General features: G+C 34.8%; 1 protein-coding gene across 2 annotated transcripts in view; it reads right to left on the bottom strand.

The window, feature by feature from the left end:
- Window positions 1-27,815, bottom strand: part of RPGRIP1L (RPGRIP1 like) — a 95,484-nt gene that overhangs the window by 60,387 nt on the left and 7,282 nt on the right. For both annotated transcript variants that reach the window (XR_012000063.1, XM_026011763.2), the window contains exons 4-10: window positions 26,138-26,436; window positions 22,547-22,649; window positions 21,072-21,215; window positions 11,850-11,955; window positions 9,361-9,507; window positions 8,000-8,073; window positions 1,590-1,729 (exon numbers count right to left, since the gene is read on the bottom strand). Coding sequence is in view for 1 of the 2 variants with exons in the window: in XM_026011763.2 (XP_025867548.2) it covers window positions 1,590-1,729; window positions 8,000-8,073; window positions 9,361-9,507; window positions 11,850-11,955; window positions 21,072-21,215; window positions 22,547-22,649; window positions 26,138-26,436 (1,013 nt within the window). In the remaining variant the exon portion in view is untranslated. The remainder of the gene's footprint in view (window positions 1-1,589; window positions 1,730-7,999; window positions 8,074-9,360; window positions 9,508-11,849; window positions 11,956-21,071; window positions 21,216-22,546; window positions 22,650-26,137; window positions 26,437-27,815) is intronic.

Here is a 27,815-nt window from a genome sequence, read left to right as displayed (position 1 = left end):
GTTTTTTAAAAAAAGACTACCAAGATTCTATCCCCTTAAGAGTTTCTTTCCAGAGACCAATTCAGATGCTTAGAGATAAAGAATTTTGGAGTTAATATTTGGGGATATATAGAAAGCACAGAAATAAGGCAGGTCTTGTTTTTTTTTTCCCATTTCTCTTCCATTAAGAATGGAGAGTTTATATTTGTTGTTGGCAAAAAGAGAGGGAATATAGAGTGATTCTGCTTCCTTCAGTCAGCAAGGATTTACTGAGCAACTACTAAACAAAAGCACTCTGTTAAGTACCACATAAAAATCAGGAAATATGTATCTTTGACATCAAAACTTTTAAGTGCCCACCCAGTCACAAATCATGCCACTATTTTATTCTACTCACAATATTTCCAAGAAAAATTCATAATTTTTCATGAAATTCAGTCACTTGGTAAATAAATATTGCAAATGTGTCTTTCACTGAAATTAAGACTACATTGATTATAAGTGTTCTGATTTCATATTTCTTAAAATATTAAAAAAAGGTCAGACCGTAATTTTAAAATGTTATCATTTATAAGATGTATACCAATTTCAGAGATGTCAAATGAGAAAAAATATCTCTTATAGTTAATAAAATATGGCATTGTTATCTAAATCAATATGTAGAGTGCTAAGTAGAAATGTATTTTTTAACTAAGCCTGCATTAAACTTTGAAATGCTCTCATGCAACACAAATGCAAATGTTCAAAAGAAGCAACGTTATCACATCACTTGGTTTATGTAGTAGATGAGCAACAGATACAACATTTGACGCAAATAATTCAATTCCTCTGTTGTGCATTTGTGTGTATAATCTAGTAAGTCAGACATCTACTCTAATTATAATTATTTTGTTTCCATGAGATGAGAAGGGTGAGATCTGTGACTTGTATACAAAACTTATTAATGATTATTATTTTAGCAGGGATATCTTGACAAGTCTTCCTGGCATTTAAGTTCACTGTCATAGGGTAGATTTAGATATCTCATTATCAGAGATCTTCCCTGTTCGACGTATCAAAACTAGCAAGCACTTCTGCTACTCTATCATCTTACCCCGCTTTTTTATTCCCACTGCACTTGCCACCACCTGACACGTTGCATATTTAACTATTTTCAGTTTCTCCCTATTGAATTTATGTTGCATGAGGGCAATGCCTCTGTTTGGTTCATTGCTGTATCCCCCTGAACTTTGAACACTGCCTAACATATCCTGGTAGCTCAGTAAATGCTCATTGACTGCTGAATACAGAAAGGCTCGACATTTAGGAAACAAAACAAAACAAAAAAACGAAAGAGAACCTGGATAAAAAGTATCACTGATGAGGAAAACAAACAAACAAACAAACAAACAAACTCCTTTGGCATATAAGCTAGGTTGAGTAAATGGAAATTTCGAGTGACCAATAAACTCACGAACATGGATGGCCATTAATACAAGATATGTCCCCCATATGTAGCACGGTGCCTGGCAAAACAGTAGGCGCCACAATCAGTGCTGACTGAGTCAGAGAATAACAATGAGTAACACAGATGTCTGAAATGAATAAGTCAGTAGTCGTTTTATATGTACCTCTTTCGTTTTTGAATCTGTCAAGGATTTCAGTTTTGTCTGTTAGGTCAGATTTTAAGGCAGTCTCGAGTTGAGCGATCTGTACTTTCAGCTGCTGTTCCTTTAACTTCCATTGCTCTTCGTGGGCAGCACTGAAGGCACTGCAAAAACACACGTGACATGCAAGGAGAGCCTGGAAATCGGCTTCAACCGAAAATACCAAAGAGAAAAGCTTTTAGTGGCACAGAGACCACTGTCATCATGTCTTAGGAATTAAGTAAACATATGCTGGTCTGCTGCTGTTGAAACCAAGGCGCCTTTCTCAGGCTGCGGTTAGGAAACATGAAAGGGTTTGTGGGATGAGCAAAGGAACTGGCCTTAATTTAGAGCTCTACAGTCAGAAAAGTTGGCAGTGTGCAGCTTTTGTGGGACTAGTAAAGGAATTCAGATACTGTACATACTCTAGAGGAATCTGCAATTCCAAACCTCAGCCATCGGCTTCGGATAAAACTCTGCTCTCCCACATACAAACCCTCTTCAAACAGAGAAAACAGGCTCGCCACCTGATCTTCACTTCTAGAACCTGAAACTTTTACTGAGTCTGTGCTTAATAATACACATTCACAGAATTCCGGCCATGAAGTGCTAGCACAGTGAACTATGAGACAGTAATTTTGCTATTAAGAATTAGTGATAATGTAGTTTTTGTCCTAACATAACACACACAGCAATAACAAGCTAAGAATGAAGTTTTACTTGTAACACAACTGTGAAGAAAACCCAGTGAGAACACCCTGGTAAGAATGATGAAGACAGAAATGTTATTCCTTAGTAGAAGCACAACAGTTTAAACTCTTGTTACAATCTACTAATGACAAAATCTCAGCATTCATTTGCACCAGTGGTTCCCGAATGCCGATAAACTAAACACTAGTGCTAGACTGTTGCACTAAAAACCCTCAGAGGGATAGAAAAATGAAGGATCTGGGCCCCAGGAATTCATAGTTTTATAAAACTTCCCCAGGTGATTGCCAGGTTTTGGAAAAACTGATCTCGATCTGTATTTCAGCAGAAAACTATTATCTGTGAAGCTTGATATGATTGAATAATTATCAGCAGCTTTGACTCTTCTCCTTATTTTAAACCTAGTAAATGAAATAAGAACTCATAAAATCTGGTTTTGTAATGATGCAAATGGAAGAAAAACTTGTTTTTGAAAATTGCCCTTAATGTTGCTCTCAGCTAGTCTTGAGTTTTTATTCTAAAAGAGATACTTTTCTGAGAGGCATGGCTTTCAAAGGAACAGAATTGTGTGTCTATTTTACATTTTGAATGTTTTTATTGCATTTAAAATAATATGAGCTTAAAAATAAATGGAATTCTAGAAGTTTCTCTAAATATGGTCTCTGTTTCTTCTATCAATGTTCTCATTTCACATATGGAATCTTAAGAAACACATGGACCTATATACCAGTCTTTTAAGTTAATTTTATCAGTGGTATGATTATCTAGACTTAAATGATATCCAAACAAAGCATGTACTTTAAATATTAAAGAATATTCCTTTACATTTACATTTTCATTTTTTAAAAATAAAGAACAAACAATTTCTATGTCTGGTCAAATTATGTAAACCAAACACGTGTGTGTGTGTGTGTGTGTCTTGTATTATTAAAAACATGTACTACCCGGAAAAAAAATTAGCATGATGAAATAGGCACAATTATACATTATATCAGACGCCAAAAATTAGAAACAGTAGTGTTCCAATAGCATTAGTACCAGCAAAAAGATCACCAACAGTTAATCTGGCAGAAACATCAGAAGCTGTATGTGTTTAAATTAAGAACAATTTAGCAGCCTGGTTTCTCCAAACCCACAAAATACTAGTGTAAATCAGCATAAGTCAATCTGAATTTAGTCCACTGCTATTTTCCCTCTAAATTTAGGATTACATTCCACTGGAGTTTCATGAGGAATTCCTTTTGAATTTACTGTATTCCTCTATGCTTGGAGCCATCTGTGTAACTATAAATGGTGAACCACATCTGGCTCCATTTTCTTTGTAAAGGCTGTGTACATGATTAAATCTGCATATGAGAACAGTCTTTGAGAACCTTTTATTCATGAAAATGTTTTTGTATATTGCCTATAGTGACAAGTGAGGGGGGATCATAGTTGGTCTGTGTGCACATTTCATTGTCACATTCTATTGCAGAAGTGAGAAAATGTCAATCTATAGTTGAATGCCCATTGGTGCCTGTGGTCACTGGCATGTCCACTGGCAGTCATGGGTCAACATACACAACGTTGATCAACAACATGATCAGATAGAAATAAGAGCTGAAGAATTAATCTCCACCCTAAGGCCTTTTTTCTTACAGAAGAAATTTCACATATTCCAATGTTTAAGGGCATCCTAATGTATGAGAGAGGGAAGAATAAGCTCTAAGTCATCCACAAAGAAATCCATAGGTACTTTAGTTAGGAACTAATGGAAATTAAATACGTATTTACATAGGGATATTTCACTTGCTGAAAGAAAATGATGCTCCAACTGTACTCAGTTTGATTTCTGGGAAGCACAAAATGCGTGTATTTGATCACATGAGCTTTCATGATTCCTAGAAGATTGTAGGGGACAGGTGCTCACTTTACAGAAATGGAGCCCAGAGAGTCTGTGAGTGGTCAGCAGTGCTCCATTAAATTTTGGATATTAGACGACTACTACTATTGTAAAAACTGATTCTTAAAACGGTTAACACCATCTCCAAGAACTAACCAACTCTTTTTTTTTTTCTTCTTCTTTTTTTTTTTTTTAAGTAGGTATTAGTGCCTCTTAGGAGTAATACCTTAAAATCACTTCTCACAGATTCTCTGGATCCTATCTCAAATTAACTAAATCTGAATTGGATGGTAGTGGGAGGCTGGGGGATGGAGGTTTCAAAGGGGTAGTGAAACCTATATTTTGCTGTTTTCCAGGTTATTCATATATACAATAGTAGAAGGACTATTGTATTCATCAGTTACACCATGCTAAAACTAGATATATATACTAACTTCAAAAATGGGACACGGCTTTACAATACTGTAGTATAAAGTTTCTCTCTGACTACACAAATTTCATTGCAAAAAGTTTATTCTGAATTTTTAAATGGAATATTTCTTAAAGTTATACTTATTTCTTGGCATCATATCAAAAATGTTCTCTCATATTAAAACAAGCTCATACCAAATACTAACATGAGGGTTTTATTTTACCAGATGATTCCCTAATATGTCATATGTCAAGTAATAAACACATTCAAAATTTCATTTGGAAAAGGAAGATGAGAATGTAATCTGCAAATCATATTTTTCTCCTGAAAACTAGCCAATTTTGAATAACAAACAAATGCTCTCCTTTAAAAAACATGCTATCACCATGACTAACCAAACAGGGAGTAAATTTATTTAGTTTTTGACGAGCACTAGATGTTGGCAATGATGAATAACAGAACCACGAAACACAAAAGCTGTAAAAAATCTTAAGGACGACAATGATTTTTGTGGAAGTGTCTCTAATTCTGCTTCTGAAAACATAATATATATTAAAAATTTGTATTAGAGAATTTTATAGTTCTTTTTGCTATCATGTGTGCTTGCTGGGTTTTGTGCCTAAGTGACATTAATTCTTTTTTTGATACAAAGTGTTTTGACACCCATTACACACATTTACTTCCATATATCTCACACAAAATTCAAGTGTAAGCTGCATAATGAAGTCTGTTTTAAATGTGACAAGAAAAAAATGTAGCTCAAGCATAAAACATAAAAAAAAAAAACCCTTAAAAAAAAAAAACCCTTCAAAGTCAGATTTACACTCTCAGATCATCTACTAATATGGAGAAATAAAGTTTCACGGTGATAAAGTAAATACGAGAAAAACAACTCTCCCTCAAAATTCCATTTATGCATTATTCCCAGCTAAGTTTAATGTTTGTTATTCCCAGAAGGTATGTTCAGTAAATCTTCAAATTGGGAAGTAGAAAATGTATAAGTAATGGCCAAATGGCACTTATTTTCTTGTATTAAGACCATGTTAAATTATTTGAAGTTACAAGATGTTGAGGATAAATATAAATCAATAACAATTTCTGAATGCTTAGTAGTTCTATCATTGCACGAACATTTCCCTTCCACAGGATCAGTTTTCCAATGCAATAAAATCAGAGAGATAATGAAGAACAGGGGGAAAATTCAATTTCAGAGTCAAAAGAATGGGGTTTGGGTCCTACACTGGAGTCTCAGCAACGCTGTGTGACTCTATACAAGTCTCTCAATTTTTCTTCAGTCTCAGTTTTCTCATTTCTAAAATATGGGGATAGCATTATTCTCTGTCCTACAATGCAGCGGTTGTGTCATCTATATATACTGAAATTTGGAATTTTCAAACACAGAACTATTAAATATTTAGATATATAGCAATATAAACCCTGTATTTTTCTACAGAAATGTAAAAGAGGAGGCATAATAAATGCTTTAAGTAAAATTAATCAGGGCTGATGAGAGAAAGGCCAGAACAAAGCAATAGGGCCAAATGATATGGAAGGGGTCCAGGGTAGATCCCACATAAAGATTTTTAGCCAGTCTACCCTTGAGAGAGAGAGCCCCAGGTATTATTTTATAACTGATGTCTGAATCTGCTATTGATAACTTTTAATGTAATGAGCCACTATGCAAAGATAATCAACACTAGTAGGTAAACAACACAGATGATCTATGCCACTGGAATGACGCCTAACAATAATCTAGGTATATTTTCTTTTTTCTTTTTTTTTAAAGTTTTTTTTTTTAAATTTTTTATTTATGATAGTCACACACACACACACACACACACACAGAGAGAGAGAGAGAGAGAGAGGCAGAGACACAGGCAGAGGGAGAAGCAGGCTCCATGCACCGGGAGCCGGATGTGGGATTCGATCCCGGGTCTCCAGGATCACGCCCTGGGCCAAAGACAGGCGCCAAACCGCTGCGCCACCCAGGGATCCCCTAGGTATCTTTTTAAAGTAAAAATAACTAAAAGCCTTATCACCACACTCTTTTTTTTTTTTTCACCACACTCTTTAGGTATGATTTGATTAATTTACAAAATGTACATTTAGTTTATAAGACATCCAAAACATACAGTTAAAAAGTTAAGAGCTGTATCTGTGTATCAGATGGCTACTTTCTGATGTTTCAGAATACACTCAATAGGGCCAACTGTTGAATATTAACTATAACATATACCTTCCAATATTTATATTAAATTTACTTTCATATGAACCTGTATTTATCCTTCATCAGTTACCATATACTGAAAAGACTTAAAAATACACACATATACAGACACACAGATATCTGCTTAACTAATAAGCTTAGCTGTGGTATGGAATTTTGTTTCTAACATTATCAGAAGGGATTAATTTTTAAAATACCATCACTATGAGGTTGATTAAAAAACAAAACTGAATTAGCTCTTTCAAATTTTATATGAGGGGGTACACCTGGCTGCTAGTTGGAAGAGCCTGCAACTCTTGATCTCAGGGTCATGAGTTTCAGCCCCATGTTGGGTGTAAAGATTACTTATATAAATAAACTTAAAACAATTTATCTTGAGAGAAAGATATTTTCTCTTTATAAGGAACAGAGAAAATTTTAAGTGCACACATTTGTTTTCCACCAAGAGAATCACTCTCAGCTAATAAGCTGGGTAGTCCAGGGAAGAGACCAGGGCTTGGAGAGACCAGAAGATGCACAAATCCAAGTTTTATCACTACACAGCTTTATGAATGTAGAGAAGTGACTTAATTCTGTTTTGTTTTGGGATCCCTGGGTGGCGCAGTGGTTTGGCGCCTGCCTTTGGCCCAGGGCGCGATCCTGGAGACCCGAAATTGAATCCCACATTGGGCTCCCGGTGCACGGAGCCTGCTTCTCCCTCTGCCTATGTCTGTGCCTCTCTCTCTCTCTCTCTCTCTCTCTCTCTCTCTCTGTGACTATCATAAAAAAAAAAAAATTCTGTTTTGTTTTCATTGCAAAATGGGCATTTACAATAACTACATTTCCTGGTTGTTATGAGAAATTTATAATAATGTATGAAGAGTATTTAGCATAGCCTGCTTGCTTACAGTTTGTATTCAATAAATGGTAATAGCAACAAAGTGATATGATTTTCTAGTAAGAGTCTACTGCTCGGCTTAAACAATTTCTTATCAATACCTAAAAAAAGCTATTTTTCTTTAAATATATATGTGTATATATATATATTACATTAAATTATATATATATATTTCTTGCAATCATTCATTGCTAATTTTTTAATCACTATTAGACATTCTGACATCTACTGCTTTGATATAAAAGATCTCAAACAAGGGTATGAGAAAACGCATGTATTCATGATTTACCTGTTATAAAGTTTATCATAGTTTTCCTTTAAAAGTTCCCGTTCCTTTTCTAAATCATTAATTCTATCCTGCAGCTAAAATGAAAAGAAAATGACACATTAGGTGATTATCAAATAAAACCACACGGGGATAAAATAACATGAGGGGAGGCTAACATGTTTCCATCTTTATTTCTAAATTGCAGTTGCTAACTAGTCAACTTATATTTTCTGTATTTAATTTAGCATTGATTTTTTCCAAGTTGTTAAGTAAACATGAAATTAATATTTCTGTTTTAATTTAGCAGAAATGTATGCATTGCTTTATGGTGACACGTGTCAAATCTCAATAAAGAATGTGTTAAAAGTTTGCTATGAAGTCTGAGAAACATAATATTTTTTACTTTCCTCCCTGATGAATTCTATCAATACATTCATTTTTGTATTAATTTCCAATTGCCCATAAAAAATTAAAGGATTAACTTTTCTTTTGGTTCATGACTCAAACAAATCTTGTCAATCACAATTTACTCTCAAGACACAATTTTTTATGTTTGCTAGCCATCTAATGTGCAATGAATGTACAAAGAATCAGTAGCACATCTAATGAATCATATATCCTGTTTTACCCTAATGAATATTTTTAGAAATAAACTCAGGATAATCATTATAGCTTTACAACTAAAAAGTAGCTTTCTGTATTTATTTCTAGCATTCATGTTTAAGTTTTATTCACCAGTATATTTTGTAGTTACAATGTTTTCCTGTGGGTGAGAGACTCTCAAAATTCATTTCTATGTTCGTAATTCTCTTTTGATGCTAGTTTGAGACACAGTAAGGATTCTTTCAAGATAAGAGCAGAATGTAGGCATCTTATTTATTTCATTGCCATTCTCTTTCAGGACAAGTTTAACAGACTACAGGAAGAGACTGTGCTAGCTTGGAGACATGAGTAGCAACGAGAATAGAAAGATGAGTTTTCAAATAACTTCCTAGAAATAAAATGAAATAATTTCACAAAATTGCTGATGTTGCACGACAGACTATCCCTCTCCTCAGAAACAGATGTGTCCTCGAACGTGGTCTTGGTATCTCAAATGGCTAATCAGATGTTGAGGCAGAGAAAGTTAAGTTCCACTGGGAAGTCGTGTTTTCTTTTTCCTCAAGAGTCAATCCATTAGGTAAACAGTGGGTATCAGCACATTTGCAAGTATTTTTAGGCACTGAATTGGCATGACTATATTTGCTGTGCTCAAAGCACCATGTATGTAGTTTAGGATCTTCAAGTAAACATATTTTTAAAATGTCTCTATTTTACTTTATTGAAACAGTGACAGAGAAGTTTTAATACAAGGAATGGCTAATAAACTCTTGGAAGCTTACCTCTTCTATTCTTCTTTCAGAAAATGTCATGGAATGTAACTGTTTCTCAAGACTGCAGCATTTTAAACGTTGCTCTTTGAGTTGCATATTTAGCTCATCTCCGTTTGCCATCAAGGCATCATGGCTGATCCGGAGACTTCTTTGCTTCTAAAAAACAAAAAGAAAATCTTTTCAAAATTATTTTTGGATTCCGTGTTTAGTAAGTAATTACAATTTTGTAAGTGAATTTACTCCTAAAGTTCACAATATACAGATTATTTTTCACCTCATAAACAATATATATGTGCTTCTTGTCCATGGAGACACTATTGACCTAAGTGTATAATTAGGAAAAAATATAGGGTTATCTTAGCACAGAGTCACATAAAGAAAACGTTTTGTCCTTTATTTCCTCCTAGTTTTTGACTGGTTGATTAGCAACCGGTGAGTAAATTAGTTTAAGCAATTTTTTTCCTTTCTGCTGTGGTTACAATGGTTGGACATGCTGTCTAAGAATGCTGCCACATGGGTCAAAAGAAATGTTAACCATAGATAATCAAACTTGAAAGGATTTGTCACCACAGCACATAAACAGCCTAAGAGAGGGTTATTTTAATACAACTAGATTGAAATTTTCAATTCAGTAAAAATAATTACTAAAGTCGTCTTAATTTTTAGAAACAAAATTTTATTTATTTATTTATTTATTTATAAGTAATCTCTATGCCCAATATGGGGCTTGAACTCACTACTCTGAGATCAAGGGTAGCATGCTCCAACGACCGAACCAGCTAGGCATCCCAATTCCTTAATTTTTAAAATGGCATTTATGAATGTTTTACATTCAAATTTATATTCTTAAATGCCAATACTTTTTTTAATAAATAAAAAGATGATCATATTAAAGTCTTTACAGAGAGACCAAAAGACCATAATATGAAATGGCTCATCTGCTAATTAATATCACTTAACATTCTACAGAAGTTCTCCAATCATTTATTTTTTTATTTTTTTAAAAGATTTTATTTATTTATTCATGAGAGACACAGAGAGAGGCACAGACACAGGCAGAGGGAGAAGCAGGCTCCATGCAGGGAGCCCGACATGGGATTCAATCCCGGGTCTCCAGGATCATACCCTGGGCTGAAGGCAGCACTAAACCGTTGAGCCACCCAGGCTGCCCTCTCCAATCATTTAAAAGAAACATTGCTACTGAGTAACTTGAGTCAAGTTTTTGTTAATCTTGGATTATATTATAGCATGCTATCTTTAACCAGCTTTTCCTGGGCCTCCTGCCTCATTTGCTAAAGATGTTGGTCTGAACTTTTCAAATCTTTCTTTACGCAATACCAATCCCCAAGAGGAACCTGTGTATTGCAGTCGCTTGTCATAGTTGGTATTTGAACAAATACTTGGCAGCACTGTTAAATGGAAGTCAAAAAGGTGAAAGTGACAAAAGAATGTAAGCTCAGTCTTTATTTCCTTTCCTAATTCTCAATGTTAGAAATGGCCCTCAGCTCTGTGTTTTCTTAATCTCCCTCTTCTATCTTTGGGCAGATAGTGCTATCGTCTCTACTCTCCAATTCATCTTCTCTCTTTCATAAACCCTCATATTTATATGGACGGCAGTTACTACTTCACATTTAAGGAGGTTTGTGCAGGAGGGAAAACACTAACCAAAACACATTTTAAAAATATTTATCTAATTCAATAGTAAATTTAAGCTTCAGATCACCCTATGCTGCCCATCAATTTACTGCTTTCCTTGTCTCAGTACTTTAAAGTACTGCTTAATATGAATTCTGCTCATCTGGAATGTTTTGGAGTTCATTAATTCCAGAATCTATGTTAATTATGCAGTGCCAATAAATAGGAGCCTTCTGATGGCATATTTCTGTGGGGCCACAATCCTAAGGCAGCCATGGGGATGAAGAGTCCTGAGTATTGTCAACAAAAATGGTTAAGATTTAAAATAAGTAGACTGATAGCTGACATGATGGGCACTCAAATATTTTGTGATAATGGTAGATAGTGACAAAACAAAACACCACACCAAAGAAAGATTGAACAAAACCTGATTACTGATGTATTTATAAGTTGGTCTATCTTGGATATCTCTTAAGTGCTTATAACTGAAGATAGATGCAAATGCATTTAAACCTTCAGTGCTATGTGCCCATATAATTACAGATAAAAGGAGTCAAAAATACATTTTCTTGGCATGAAATAATTTATGACGTCTATTATTTTAAGAAGACAGGTATTTAAGAAAAGTCCAAGCAGTTATTTCTTTAGTTATTAAGTTATAAATTACAAGTAACATATGAAGTTATACACATTTAAGAATAAAAAGAGCATCTTTAAAAATAACTTTCTAGTGTTAGGACCATTCTATTTAAAAAATACAACTTAAACACTATTTTTGATAGTATATCTCTGTATATACTAGGTATACACATAGATACATTTGTATCTATGCATCACCATAATAAAATAAATGATCACATTACCTCTTGAAGCTGAATAAATTTTCCTTCCATTACTGAAAGAGCGTTGCTTTTCTCCACTAGTTGTTTATGAAGCTTAATCATTTCTACATTGTCCCGAATGTTTGACCTTCAACGATGTGTTTAAGAAAAAAAGAGACAAAGTAAAAAATGCAAGGCAAAAGGAAAAAAATCTGTGGTGGAATCACAATTTTTCATTGAAACATTACCTAGGAAAAATTTACATACTTGCATATCAATCACCAAGGTTTTTAGTTCACTATACACTTAGGATAGATTATTTAATGCCAACCACTCACTGTTCTTGAACTTTGTTAAACTCATATATTCTCAGAGTTTGAAGGGAGATTCAAATTTGATGACTTGTATCACCCCTATAACAACTTACAATATGCACTTAAAACCATTTTACAGCGTCCTGAAAGAGTAAAAGGACATCAGTCTATAGCACAGTAATGGTTCCACCCCCCAAACTTCATACTTATTTTAAGGACGATCATACTACTTTTCCCTAAGAGAAAAATATGCAAGACAGCCACTCATCTTCCTACCACTCCCTCGAAACAAATGGTATCATAAGATTACCATTTATTGGAGTTTCCTCCTGGAGTTTCAACTTTTCAAAATATTTCCCAAAAAAGTGACTTAGCATTTTATACTAATAATGCCCAAAGCTGGCATTTAAATATGTTGCAGATGTGCCTTTAGCTGTAAGAGATCATTTAACGTCCACAGGGTATATAGAAACTCTATATGCTGCAATACTAGTTTGTATTTTTCCTACTGAGATTAAAGCAAATGTAGAATTTAACAGGAAGATCTTGTTAAAGGTTAATCACAGATCTAAATGAATACCCGTTTTCAAAAGGCATTTACTTTCCTGACAGAGAAAGACTCCTTAATTTAATACGTTTTACATTCAAAAAAGTATTTTCGAAATTGTGAAGCTCAGTTTTAAAACTTCATTTCTTTAAAAAAATAAACATAAAAAATTTTAAAATCAGAAAATTATGTCAGGATTTCACATAAGTAATTTTACTTCCAAAACTTATCTAGTGTACACATATTGGAAAAATTGTCACAATGCCCTACTGGAACCAGAAAATGGACTACAAAGCTCACACATCTGTAAACCAGCTGAGGACTTGAAATACTTAATTTTCCTCTTTGATATTTGAAAGTTCATTGTATTTTGGCATCGGACAGTTAGTTGTCCTCACACAGAAGATAAACAAGTCCAAGAACCTGGATCTTACCCAGGATACAGTCTTAACACAATGTTAAAATAATTATGTGTCTAAAACACGTTATCTAGTAGTTCTGAGCACACATTCTGCAGTACACTCTCTATTCTTCCCCATAGCATGCTCTTTATTCACTAAAAATATTATAATATGAAGGGAAAACATATTTTACATAAATCAAATGAAGAAGATATTCACTTTTTCATAATTAGAAACCAAAATATAACAATCTGTTTTCTCCAGAATTACTTGGTTTGACCACTCAATGGTGACTGACAGTCATTGATATGGCAGGATTGAACTATTCAAATAATTTCAAATCTTTTCTTACGTTTTCAGTCATCTCCGATATTTTCTTGTTTTTAAACATTTAGTATTTTCAAGAAAAATAGATATACATTTATATATGTTTGAGTAACAATTACTTAACGATAAAAACAAACAATTAAGCACCAATAACTCATTCAGCCACACAAGGTTATAGAAATAATAGGTTTTAATTTTGAATTTTCTCTGTAAGGCAAAGGATGGTAAACATCTTTCAAAAACTTTTTAGTGTGTTTTAAGTGGTGGATGTTTGCTTGAATATTTTCCTTACCTCCTTGAAGATTAAACTTTTCAAAATATTGCCAAGAAAAGTGACTTCGTATCTTATGCTAATAATGCCCAACAGGTGGATACAAATGCAACTTTAGTAGAGTTAGAAAACAACAATAATAATGTGGTCCTTTAAATAAAAAGTCAGTTTGCTTAAGAGTACTCTTGCAACACCTGCAAGTCTTTAATGATTATTTTCAAGTGTCAGTTTTTAGGGGCTTTATCTGTAAGAGTCATTGTTATGATTAGATTTTTAACAAAGATTTATTTATTTGAGAGAGAGAGAGAAAAAGAGCATACAAGTGCGAGAGGCTTAGGGAGAGAGAACTTGAAGAGGACTCTGAGCTGAGCATGGAGCCCGACACAGGCTCAATCTCAATCTCATAAACCTGAGATCACAACTTGAGCTGAAACCAAGAGTTGGATGCTTAACTGACTGTGCCACCCAGGTGCCCCTATGATTAGACATTTTTGAGGGTCATGGTGGGAAGAAGAGGCTGGCTGCTTAGCTGAAAGTCCTAAACAGAAGATCAAAATCAACAATGTGATAAGTGTGACCTGGCCTGTAGGAAGACATACAATGGAAAATTGTCTCAAACCTGACAAGTGACTCAGCATCTTTCATAGGCCAATGAAATATGATAAAAAAAAAATACAGGGGGAGATTGAGAGGAAAAGAAGGGAAAGGAATGTCACAAAAAGCTGACAAGGATTGTGAGGATGATGGAGGCAAGAGGGGGCTAGAGTCGGTGCTTAGAGGCTTGTCCTGACCTCTGTACTAGGAGGAGGTCCTCAGGTTGGTTTCCTTTGAAGAACAGACATGGAGTTAATTTTATAAGCAGTATTTTAAGTGACTGCCACACCATACTTTCTTGCTCTCTTTCATGCACTGTGATGGGAACATCACATCTTCAGGATGACAACATTCTAACAGAAAGAACGATCCATGGTAAAAAACATTCAGATGAACTCTGACAGTCATGCAACAATTCATACATGCTGCATTACACATGGTGAAATGATCTGCAAACAGATATCAAGCAGTCTAATTATGTGCTTTGTAAAAATAAATTTCTCAAATTTTTCAACAAGGATTTTGCAAAAAACCTTGGACAATTAAGTTGGAAAATGCAGTTTCTTTTCTTTCTCTTGTTTTCTTTATAGACCTATTATTTAGAATTATGATCAAATCTTCTAAAACTATTGGAAGAGTTGTTGACCCATCTCTAGATTAAAAACAAACTGAAATAAATTAGATTTTATGTTGAAAAAAGTAATCCAGTTCAACAACCTATGTGCCAAGTTTCCCTCATATAATTGGAAACAGTCAAGCAATAAACTCTGAAAAAGGAATTTCTAATGGAAGCCTTGAAAACACTTGACTCCAGCTTTGCTACTGGGTGCCATAATAAATCCAGAAACTTAAAACCTCAGATACACTGGAGAAGGAAAAACTTTCAGAGGAGCTATGTAATGTATAGTCTAATATGAAATCTTAAGAAGCAAAAATCTTTCCTTCAGTGAAAGTATCTTATACTTTACTCCCCAGGCACACAGCTCTCTCACCCTACCCTGTCCCCCAACCCTCGTCACCATTTCACTCTTTGTACCAGCAAAGAATGCTAAAGAAAGCCTTTTGATTTTTTTGAGGCAAAAATGTTATGATATTTAACACCATTTAGAAGAGAAGGCTGTAGAATACAGAAGCTAGGCTATGAGATTCTGGAAAGTAGTTGAGTAAAATATTTATGACAGAATGGAGAGGCTCTCTCTGAATCATAGTTTTAAGCTGACTAAATTTGGGGGATAAGGTTGAAGACAACTTTAGGATTAAAACATGTCTACTGTATTTTTTTTTTAAACAATGGAAGACATTCTGTAAGCATATTGTTAAAAGAAATGTAGGTTATCCATAGCTTTTACTAGGGGTACACAGGTAACAGTCACTAGCAAGGTAACACTACTGAGTAAGATTACAGAAGGTTGCTGGTAAATTAAATGGAACAAGCTTCACTAAATAGCTGAGGAAAGTCTATTTGAAAGGTAATGGTTTTTGCTCAAAACTGCTACCTGAGTTCATAGGTGAAAATAATGCTCCCTAAGATTGCATAAGGGAAAACATTTGTCTGTGTATATTTATTTGCCTCTGGATCATACCTTTCTTGTGATGGTGAATCAAAATATAAATCAGAGCTCAATATTTTCTTACTCACAACACCCACGAGGAATGGAGAGAAACAGTTTTGTCAAGCACTCTAAATGCACAGAATCACTCTCTTATGAAAATGGAGCGGGCACTCCCAAGGACTAGTTGGAGACAGGAAGAACCGAAATCCTGGCTGATTTTCTTAAAGGGATCATTTTGCAGATCAAATTTAATAGATTCCAACTAGCAGTGGCAATCTGAGAATTCCATTCAATATATCCAAAAGCCCAATGGAGAATGTTGGTTTACCAGCAATTAAGTTGCCAAGGTGAAGGTTTTGTATTTTTATTTTTTGCTAGAATTATACCAAGTCAGTCCAATGATGTAAGTTACTTCACAATTATCAGAAGCAACCACTGGCATGATACAGGTTTTTGATAAACCAAAGAAAAAAACTCAGAAAATTGATTAAAATACATACCACTTACTTAGTAGACAAAAATCTTTCAAACATGAGGTCCCTAGGGGATGAAAGTGTGCTGCTTAAAAGGTAGGGAACAACTTACATGTTTCATTCTTTTTACTTTATAGCTGATGTAGCTAACCAAGGCTTATGAGCAAAGTAAAGAATTTGGCCAGAGTTCTTACATGAGAGAGCTGCCAGTCAAATCCAATCTTAAGAGATCACTTCTTCCCATTCTTTAATTTTTAATTTTTTTTTATTTTAAAGATTTTATTTATTTATTCATGAGAGAGAGAGAGAGAGAGAGAGAGAGGGAGAGGCAGAGGCATAGGTAGAAGGAGAAGCAGGCTCCATGCAGGGAGCCCGACGCAGGACTCGATCCTGGGACTCCAGGATCACACTCGGGGCTGAAGGCAGGCACCAAACCACTGAGCCACCCAGGGATCCCCACTTCTTCCATTCTTTTAGGCTGTTTCCCTTCTCAGAGATATTCCTAGTTCTAGCTGTGTCTCCACTCTCAAGTATGTCCTAATATACCAGTTACTACAAATTGTGACAATTTGTGTGGTTCATATTAAGTGCTGAGAAAATGTCAAGCTGATATCCCAGAAAGATAGATTATATTAATATTAAAAAACACAGGGAGAAGAGAAATGATATTTGAGTGTGATACTTTCTACTGGGCAAATTATAAGGTATTTAAAACAACAGCAAAAGCTTGGTGGATATATTTTTTAAAAAATGACAGATCACCTGCCTGTGTAATAATAATGTGTGCATGGTTATCCTTGGCCCCAGTTACCCTTCCATCCAAGGACCAGATGTGCCCTCTAAATTAGGGGGCCGGGCAATCAGACAAATACAAATTGAGGGGCATTCTGCAAACAACTATCAATGGGCTGGAAATGGGGAACCACTCTGGAATAAAGGAAACCTAAAAGACACGACAATTAAATACATGACCCCTAATTGGATACTAGATCAAAACAAAGCAAAACAAACCAAAACCAGCTATTGGGAAAAAACAAAACAAAAAAACAGCTATCAGGGATACAATTGGGAAATTTGAAGATGGACTGTATAACAGTATTGATGTTATTGTATTGTTAGGTGTCTTGAGTATGACAGCCATACCGTGGTTATGCAGGAGGATGTCTTTGTTCCTAGAAGATACTTAGAAGTGTACAGAAGGCGAAATGATACACGTGTCTAAATCTCAGATGGAGGGAGGCGGTGGGAGGAAGGGAGAGAGGACAGAGAAGTGGGAAAAGTACATGAATGCCAAATACAGAATAGACTTCTGTCATTCACAAAGATACAAAGAGGTGAAAGGTATGTGAACGTTCAGACTACTATTCTTGCAACTTTTCTGTTGGTGCGCAATTTTTCAAAATAAAAAGCTGGGGAAGAAATTAAGAGTACCAGGAAGTAATCCGCTGTGTGCCTAGAAGGGAAAGATGGACTCCTTAAGGCCAAGCTGTTTCTTACATTGCATGGCTGCAAAAGGACTTTCTGTTTTAAGATTTGACAGTCTGCTGTCAACCAAAGGGAAGAGGGTAAATCAGAGTGTCTGGAACATTTATAGGTTAAATTTCCTCCACTGGGATATTGTGGAACTTACATGATTTTTAATTAAGAAGGTAAACACCCTAACATTTACTAAAAAAACCACTTAGTACAAACTAGTTACACATTTGGTAAGAGTATAAATATTTTTGGAGTTGAAAAAGCCAATAAAAGGTAAAATCATTCTGATTTTAATGTTCACATACATGTGTTCACTGGTTACTGCTTTGCATTTAATTTAAGACGGACTTTTTAATAAGCAGAAAATGTGCATTTTTATATTGTTTAAATTTTAATATGGATTTTTGTTCAAAACAACACAGACATTCAGGCTACTTGTAAATGATACAAGATTTTTTGCTAATGAGGCATTATGTAGAACATATGCAAAAATCACAACTCAGTCTTCCAAAATAGACCACAATAACAGGAAAAAACATGATTTTAATAAAAAAGAACAGCACTGGGCTTTTACTTCAAAGCAATTAAGGGCTTTGGATAACCAAAAGTTTATGTCAAGTTGATGCCAAACCAAACTGGTCTATTAAACACATACTATGAAGAGTTTCTGTAATATTCTATGAAAAAGCTCTTTGCCATAAATATCAAGCACTGCACTCTGAAGATTACGACTATGTTAGGTTCATGTTTGAGAACAAGGAGCCCAACATCCTGATCAGACTTCTAGAATTTCAAATTTGAAATAATGTATCCGTGAAAGAGAAGTTTAAATATGTTTTCCATTTTGTGATTTTTCTTTACAGTAAATTATACCAAGTTTTATATTCTCCCAACATTTTTTTTTCAACAGTTTTCCATTAGCCTCAAAAAATTGCTGTTACACATAAAATTTTGAGCTATGTGTAAACATATAAGGAAAAAAGACTTAAAGACCTTTATTGGAAGTCATTTCTTCAGTTTTCAACAACTGTATTTCAAGGAACAATATGCTATTTACTAAAAGTGCCTTTCCTTTCTAAGCAAATAACATTTGATTTTCAATATTATAAAATCAGTGAGGTAAGGTACAAATTGGTTTCTTTGGCCTCTGCAACAAAGTTCCTTTACCTGTAATACTCATTTTTTCTCTAATTCTGGATGTGACAAAAGAGACTGCTACTGAGTGAATAATATAGCTCCCCACTGAGGGCCTTAGTTAGTTTTTAGGGTAAACACATCCAGGTGTATATGTTGGTGTCTGTTGCTGACAATATTTATAGGAGAAAATATGAATACCTGTCTATTGCTCCACTGCTTCTGCTGTCCTAGCCTTAGGACTGAAGGACATTTGGATCTCCCTTCCAATGAACACTAGTTCCTGACGATCATATCCCTTTGGAAGAGGGAATGGCTAACACAGTATCCCCTTTACTCTTTGGGAATTTGAGAAACATAACAGAGGAAGTAGTCACTGATAACCTTGTACTCAGCTGTTGAGTAAAGGTGATAGGGGTGGGCTCTAAGCTTGGACTTGGTCTAAGCATAGAATTTTTATATTTAGAAAATATTTTAAATATGGCTATTGGCAATTTATTAAGATCCTATTCAGTGTTGAAGTCTGGTCCTTTAGCACTGTTCCTCACAAGGAATAACGTTTTGGTTTTCCAAGAAGACAAAGTCTAATCAGTTCTTCTTCCTAGGGGAAAAGGGATAACTCCTACGTATTCAAGTTGGTTCAAAGCCAGTATTCAAATTGTATCACCTAATATGATTCTCAAAAACATTCATGTGTCTTTTACCTTCTCCTTATAAGAGTATACAAATATCACTAAATATATAGAATTTCATTATGTAACTTAACTTTACACATAACTTTTCAGGAACAGAAGTTATCAAAGAATACTAACCATTTGAATCTTTGAAATAGAAAGCTTCTTCTGTATTTTCAGCTAACTTTATTGTTTTTAAAGTAAGTCTCATATGATGCATCTTTTCCTAGTTTTTTCAAATATTACAATGGCAGGTTAGTTTGTTAAAGGAGGATTAAACTGAATCCGAAATGAGAAACTAGAAAATCATACTGGCTTTTCAAAATGAGAATCTAGCCACAGAAGCACGATATCATATACACTGGAGAGGGGAAAAATAAATAGAGATCTAGGTCTGGTTTAAAAAACATTAAGAGAGAAATAGGAGACATAAGAGATGTCAGATGTAATGTGTAGACCTCATTTGAATTCCAAACAGGAGAAGACATGTTCAGGGAAGTTTGAAATATAGACTGGCATTAGAAGGAATCAAAGAATTGCTGTTAACTTTGTTAGGTGCAATCATGGCATGGAGTTATATTAAAAAAAAGTGTCTACCAGAAATACATACTAAAGTATTCCTTGGAGGGATGATATCTTATCTGACTGGGGCTAATTATTTAAAGAAAATAAAGGTGAAGGAATACATGAAACAAGATTGGGAACACGTTAATGACTGTTTAAGCTAAGTGATGGGTACCTGGCAATTTAATATACTCTACTTCTGGGTATCCTTAGTCCAAGAAAACAAACAGAATGGCAAGAAAAGAAAACAAAAGGAAAAAGAAAAGGATGGAAGGGGAGAAAATGATTTGAGGAAGAATATGGTAAGAAGATAAAGTCTTATTGGAAAGACAGTGTGGAAGTACAAAACGAGAGAAAGGTATTAGGAACCACAAATGACAAAGGAGGATGGGAAAGAAAATATAGTACATTATAAACATCAAAAATGAAGAGGCAGCAAAGAGATTGCTGTAGGGCCACACTGTCATTCATAATAACCAACCGAATTTGAAGCAAATTTTGATTAGGAGAGGTAAAAAAAAACATCTTTTGGGGATCAAAAAAAGCTGGTACCGTATTATGGAATTTTTTTAGCTTTGAGAAAAACTTAAATGAGGCTGGACTTATTCACATGCTGTGTCAATAGCAGGGTCCTTGTCATACATATTTCTCTTGGTAGGTGCAGTCAAATGGCATTAGAACTTCCCACAGTTATGGTAAATGCAACAAATGGATAAATGAGTTGGAGAGACAAGATGAAGCAAAGTAGGTTAGGGAAAAATGCCCTTCCGCTAGAGCTGTTGAGAGCAGTTAGTAGGTCTAGAGCAGGCTTATATGAAGAATGTTAAGTGAAAACATGATTTTTAAAATAGACTAGGCTTATCCTTCTATGGCACATGATAAAGTATTTTAAACTAATTTTGACCTTATCAAAGTGATATTTCTGTTTTAACATACCTTTGATCTGTAGCCTGCTGTTCTCGAAGCTGAAGAAGAGATAACTCAATTTCATTTTCTTTTCTCCTCAACTGAGTTTTCAGGATCTCAGCCAAGTGCTCTAACTCTTCTATCTGGCCTCTCTGTGACTGAATAACATTTTCCCTGAAATAAAGAACCTTTACAAGAATTTGTAATTTGAGGAAAAGTCTGCAGTATTCAAGATCAGTACAAAGAAAGTTCTTCATGATAAAAAAGCAAGCAGAAGTTAAAATTTTTAGCTTAAGTGCCTCTGCATATAGTGACGAGTAGATTAAATGGGACGATTTAAAGGTGCATGTGGAATAATTCAAAATACTGCTTTTTATATAATAATGTCCTAGACAATAACTTGGACTTTGATTTAATTCAATTCAGTATGTATTGGTTACCTATTATGTACTCCACAATCTGGCCATCTTCAGGTAATTTATACACTTTTGTTCTTTCCTACGTACATCTGCCTAGATAGTTCAAATTAACTCTTAAGAGAGTGAGAGTGTGAACAAGAGAGAGAGCGTGTGTGAGAAATTTGCACAACATAATAGTGTTTTTTTGCACGTATTTATTTCTCTACCATGTTTTGGTAGCATCCCAGTGTAATGAGCCTCAGGAAGCTTGTATAAACCCTGGTTTCTCAGCAGAACAGCAGGCAAGAAGATTAGGTCTAGTCTCCTGGTTTTATTCCTTCATAGGCTAGTCATTGTTCTAATTGGTACTTAAAATATTCAAAAGAAGTAATTTGAAGCCCATATTATTCTTGAGCAACCATCTACACCATAAAGCTCTGTTTCATGTTTTCTTTCCTCATTCAGAATTGTTACTTTTTGATGATCCAGGTGAAGGCCTGCAGGTAAGGTAGAACCTTACCTTCGTTTGTGTGACTCACAGACACTGAAATCATGAGGCTTTGATTAACTGGGAAAGTAAGCTAAATTTGGCAGAAGTAACTTTTCTGAAACCATAGTATGATGAAGAATGCAGTACCATAGAATCACAGTGAAACAAAATCTGAAATCCATATGTATTTGATAACTTCAAACTTTTAAGTCACTCCCTTCAATTCTTTTTTTTTAACCGCAAAAAGGCTAATTAATTCAGGATCTAAAAAAATAATTACCTGTAATTTTTCTGAGAATGGAAATGTTGCCCCGAAATCTTGTACTATTCTAAATGACTGGGCTTGATGACATTCCTTTCGGGAGAAAATTATAATATAGAGGACTATTCTATAAACGCCTCCACTGATGTAGTTGGTTAAGTTGTTCATTTTCTTCATTTTATTGGAAGCATGTTATATAATATCTGTTCTTACCCCACAGATCTAGATGTATTTATTTAGTAGAGCAAACTATTTGTACATAAATCAATTGTGTTTAAAATAAAGGAAAGGGAGGTATCAAAAAAGACATGATTAATAAACAAAGTTCTAAAAAGACGACAAAAAGAATACGTACAAATTTCTTATTTCTCCTCTGGCTTCTTCAAGTAAACTGTTGCCATATTTTGTAAGCATGGGTTGTAGAGGTTCTGCTACATCGACATCTTGGAATCTAATACCTAAAAGTCAATCAGTAAGATTATAAAGGTGAAATTGGGATAGAAGGACTCTTGATTTGCTATCATGAAGAAATTTGCAATATAAGAAAATTTCTTAAGTACTGAGAGATATGTGCTCTATAACACAGAGAATCAGAAATCTATTGCCAAAGGTACTATCGTTGATGCCCATTAAATGTACGTAGCAGCAAGTACTGCCCATCAAATTCTACTATGGAAACCAAATCACCTAGAAATAATTTGATTCAACTTAAATTTAGAACTCCTAAAGTAATTTCTGAAAGAACCAAAGTCAGGGCTTTACAATATAAGCTAAAGTATCAAGGAAAATGATTTCAAAACCTTGACTTTTTTTTTTTTTTAGCATTTTTTGATATAGACTTTTTAATTTTTTAATTAGTCATTCACATTCCTTGACCTTACATATTGAACCTAATCTTCCTTTGTGTGACTCACAGATACTGTGGGTTTAAGCCAAAATATTTCCTGTACTTAGGCTTATTCCACCTCAATATGAAAATCCATATTTAAACAAAGGTAACTCAAAAAGGTATAACCAATGAGATTCTTTGAAATAAAACATTTTTGCTGCTGCTCTTAAAATATTTTTCTTATAAAAATAGTCGATGCATGGGACAAGTCTAGTCCCATTATTAAAAATGAGACATAGGGGAGCCCGGGTGGCTCAGCGGTTTAGTGCTGCCTTCGATCCAGGGCGAGATCCTGGAGACACCGGATTGAGTCCCATGTCAGGTTCCCTGCATGGAGCCTGCTTCTCCCTCTGCCTGTGTCTCTGCCTCTCTCCCTCTCTCTCTCTCTCTGTTTCTCATGAATAAATGAATAAAATCTTTAAAAAAAATAAAAATGAGACATAACTTTTAATTGTATGATTACTTTACAAAATAAGTTACTAGAGCTTAAGGTAGATAAAATGACATAATTTAATTTTTTAATGGAGCATACTCTCAGATATAAGGTACAGATAAAATTCATTTTCTTAAGAATGTTTATTTTTAATTAGAATGGAACTATTATTTTCTGTTCCAAAATTTTCAATATCTATTGTTGTAGTTCAGAATAAAGAACAGAAAGGCTCTGCCTAAAGCCATTAAAATAATTTACTGTGTTAAAATATGCCAATTTCGGCAGTAATGCTAATTCATAAACTTTTCCTACATAAATCATGGAAAAACTAAACATCACTAGTGAAATAAAAAAAACAAACAAACCCCAACCTACTTATCCTTAAAATAATCTTAAAACTAACTGTGTAACAGTGGTTTGACAATGGTTACATTTTAAAGCATACACAGCTTATAAAAATCTTTGTTCTACTGGTTCTTTACAATAAGGATTGTTTCTACATTACAATGATCACATCTTAAACCAGTACTTTGCATCCTTTCTCCTGACAAGGCACATATAGAAAATGGTAATGTTTATAGCAGCTTGGGGGGCAAGCTGGCTTGTAGGTGGAGAGGGCCTAGTGTTCTCCCCAAGTCACCCTACGCTGTGATACTTCTGACAAGTGTGGGTAAGATCCAGGCTCAAAGGTGGTCTTGAAGAGATTATTACTAAGGTATCAACCCTGATAATGGTGCCTTAAGTTCACTCAGAAAGATAATGGTTGAGAAAGTATTCAATGGGGCACCTGGGTAGCTCAGTGGTTGAGCCTTTGCCTTTGGCTCAGGTCGTGATCCCAGGGTCCTGGGATCAAGTCCCGCATTGGGCTCCCCATGGGGAGCCTACTTCTCCCTCTGCGTGCGTCTCTGCTTCTCTGTGTCTTCTCTCATGAATAAATAACAAAATCTTAAAAAAAAAAAAAAAAAAAGAAAAGAAAAAGAAAGCATTTAACACTATTTAGTGCTTTGTGCAGCTTCTATGTCTTGGACTCTGTACCAGGTAGTGAAAAAAGATCTGAATTACTAGAAGTGTATGAACACAAGGATAAATTTAAACTTTATAGTCACATTTTAAAGACTAAGCTGCTCTGTGTCTCTTTTCTTCTTTTTCTCTATAGGAGTAAGCGTCCATTAGACTCTTCTATTCAAACAGCAATTCACAGCAGATTAGTTCCACGTTGATCTAAAATTTGGGCACTGCTTTTTTATTTAGTATAAAACACCTTATAGACTTTAGAGATGATCTTGCCCTACTTCAGTCACAGTTGACCAAACTAAAGTAGAAAGGTAAAATACACTACCATGGAATTACCATCTCTTGACCTTTCTTCTCATCTGTGTTATTACTCCATTTTACATATGGGAAAGATGAGGCTCTGAGAGGTCAAGGCTCTCTTCCAAGTAGAAAGTTAATTAGCAGCAGAATGTATTTTTTAATTTATAATGCACTACGACTGCTTTGGTTATATCAAAGTCTACTGCCAATCTCACAAACTTGGAGTAGCTGAGCCCTTTCATCCTGTGGCTGCCTCCTGCTGTGTGGAGGCCTTACTGACTTCAAGGGAACTCTGCCTAGAGAAGAGAGAGTGTCAATATTTTGGCTTGGAGAAAAAAAACAGAACAAAATTTTCTTCTTTTCTGTTTATATGGCATTTTTTGTCCTCCTACATGAATTGAATTGAAAGTTTTACACAAATTTTTGTATTCCTCAAAATGTTTGGTGTTTATGTGAAGCATGTTCCAAATGAAGATCAACTGCAGCTACAATTTTATTTCCTTCCCTAGTAGTTGAACTTAAAAAACGTTACTTAAAATATTTATTGACTTTTTGCCTCATTACAAATGGTCTGTCCTTGGAATAACTGGGAATTTTTATTAGAAACATTTAGGTTCTTTTTATAGTAAGTTTCACCTATGCAACTGAATTGCTTTGTAACATGGGCAGGTTTTTGGTGATGCATTCTCGAATGAGGAAAATGATAAACCTATGATCATTTTTACAGATAGAGAAGATCTTTATGGTCTCCTGCCTAAATCCTTTTATTTTACATGTAATGATCAAGTTCAGAATGATTAGACGACTTGCCCAAGGTCACCAGGTAGTAAGTAGAGGAGCAAGAATGCAATTTTTTAAACCCTTAGTTATGTGCACATTGCATGGTCATGTTGTCTCCACATGATGAGAGACTTAAGTGATTCTAAAATTTTATAAAAGGTCTTTGGAAAAGGAAATTAAGTGTGATCACTCAAAACAGTAAGCATGATCATAAATAAGCAAACTAACTGGTTTTCCCATTTGCCTGAGTCAATGTGATTTCTGCCTGAAATACAGAAAACCACCTCAAACTCAACTTCTATTTTACAGTTTCACACATGTCTCTCATATCAGGATAAATAGTTATGTTCAATGTTTTACTCAACAAATGATTTTTATGTTAACATTTTATCAAAACGCAAGTCAAAAAACTATTTTTCTATTTCTAAAGGAACTTAAAAACATGAGAAATACAGAAATACTGTATGTGCGTGTGTAAAACAACCTATTAAAAGATTTACATTTAAGGATTTAATATAAGCTTATTTTACCTTTCCTGGGGCATTCTTGTGAGCCTGCATTTTCATTCACTTTTCTACGCCCAGTGTTAACACGAGACTGCACATAGTTGTACGGCGTTTGCCTGTAACCTTGGATTTGAAGTTGCTGTTTGGCTGAAATGAGTCTGTTTTTAAGGACTTCATTCTGTCTTTCAAGCTCATGAACTTTCTCTTGCAGCCTCTCCATCATTTCTTCCATTTCCACATCTCGTCCCAGCCGCTTGGGGCCGCCACCAACCCGCTCATATCTTTTCTTGTCATTAACGAGCCGTATTAACTTGGTGGCCATTCTAGGGAAATAATAAAAAGATGAAAAGGAATGTGAGAAGTCAGCATAAAATGCATTCTGTTGAAAGGAACATAATCACTGTGAGGACTTCAGTGCAGAACCTGAATAATAAATTTCAGGTTTTGATGTAACTATTACTGCCTGTGAAGAATCCTTTGATGATAATTGAAACCACTGGGCAACAATCTGCTTTATAGCACTGACAAATAACAGTTTCCTAAGGCTTATCATTTAAGGTTAGTAAAGAGAGGACACATATTTACTCCATATGTTCCTCAAATGCAATTTTTAACGCATGACCTTATGTAGGAATGCTGTATGCACTTAAATGTAGCTACAGATTGTGGATGTGGTGGGTTATAGATGCAAGCCACAGTAAGTTACAACTTTTGAAAAGTGTGTTAAGACTATGTAGCATATAGGTGATCTGTTTTAGGGGAACTGTTTTCGGGTTCTCTAAGATTGAGACATGTTACAAATTCAAAAATGTTAGAATGCATTGGTACACACAGACAAAAAGCCCAGTGAAAAATTCAGAAGAAACTGAAATGTGCCACTAAATGTTGCTTAGGACCCAAGGAGCATTCATGTTTAATGGCAGAAAATACTTAGATGCAAAAAGTATTATTTTAATGCTACCTTAAATTTAGACATAAGTTGTGTTTTTGACATCTTAGGAGTTTATACCTTTCATTCTTTTAAGTTTTGATAAAACCTGGTTAGACAGAACAAAAGACAGAAAGGGCACATGGGGGTGATGTAATATACACGTACGGAAAACATGCCTGACAGTGAATGGAAAAATCTTGGCAGGACAAGAAAGAAAAGGTGGCTTTGATGAGAGACACAAGTTCAAGACTTTACAAAATTGGTCGCACATCTTCAATAGCTGATTCTAGTTTATAGTGAATCTATTTTTATAAAGAGCCAGACGGAGATTGAAAATAAAAACTCACTTCATTTTTCTTTAAACGGGGTTTGCTTTATTTTAGCGTGGTTATGGACAGAAGCTTTTACTTAAGAGAACAAAAGTGAAATAAAAAAATCCTTAATAGCTTTGGGATGTCATAGAACAACCTTTTTTTGCCCTAAGCAGAGTCCTCTGTAAAAGCGGTAGTAATACATGTCTATCTACACTTCTGGCTACTCGGCCTACAGCATGTGGCATCAGGGAGAGCAATGCATAACATAATCAGTTAAGATTGTTTTCTCTTTCCCTTGAGGCAAATCCATTAAACATGCTTTATAAGGGATATAGGATAATAAAAACCAAGATCCAAGAGTACCACAAACACCCTAGTAAAATAATCAATGGATTAGTTCCTTTTCCACCTAATCCAGAGAATGATATATCACTGGAAAATTTGGGCAGGTATCATA

This window comes from Vulpes vulpes, chromosome 2, assembly GCF_048418805.1.
Source record: "Vulpes vulpes isolate BD-2025 chromosome 2, VulVul3, whole genome shotgun sequence".
In the NCBI taxonomy this organism is placed as follows: Eukaryota; Metazoa; Chordata; class Mammalia; order Carnivora; family Canidae; genus Vulpes; species Vulpes vulpes.
The sequence above is the reverse complement of the archived record's forward strand: the minus strand, read 5'-3'. Positions and strand labels throughout refer to the sequence as shown.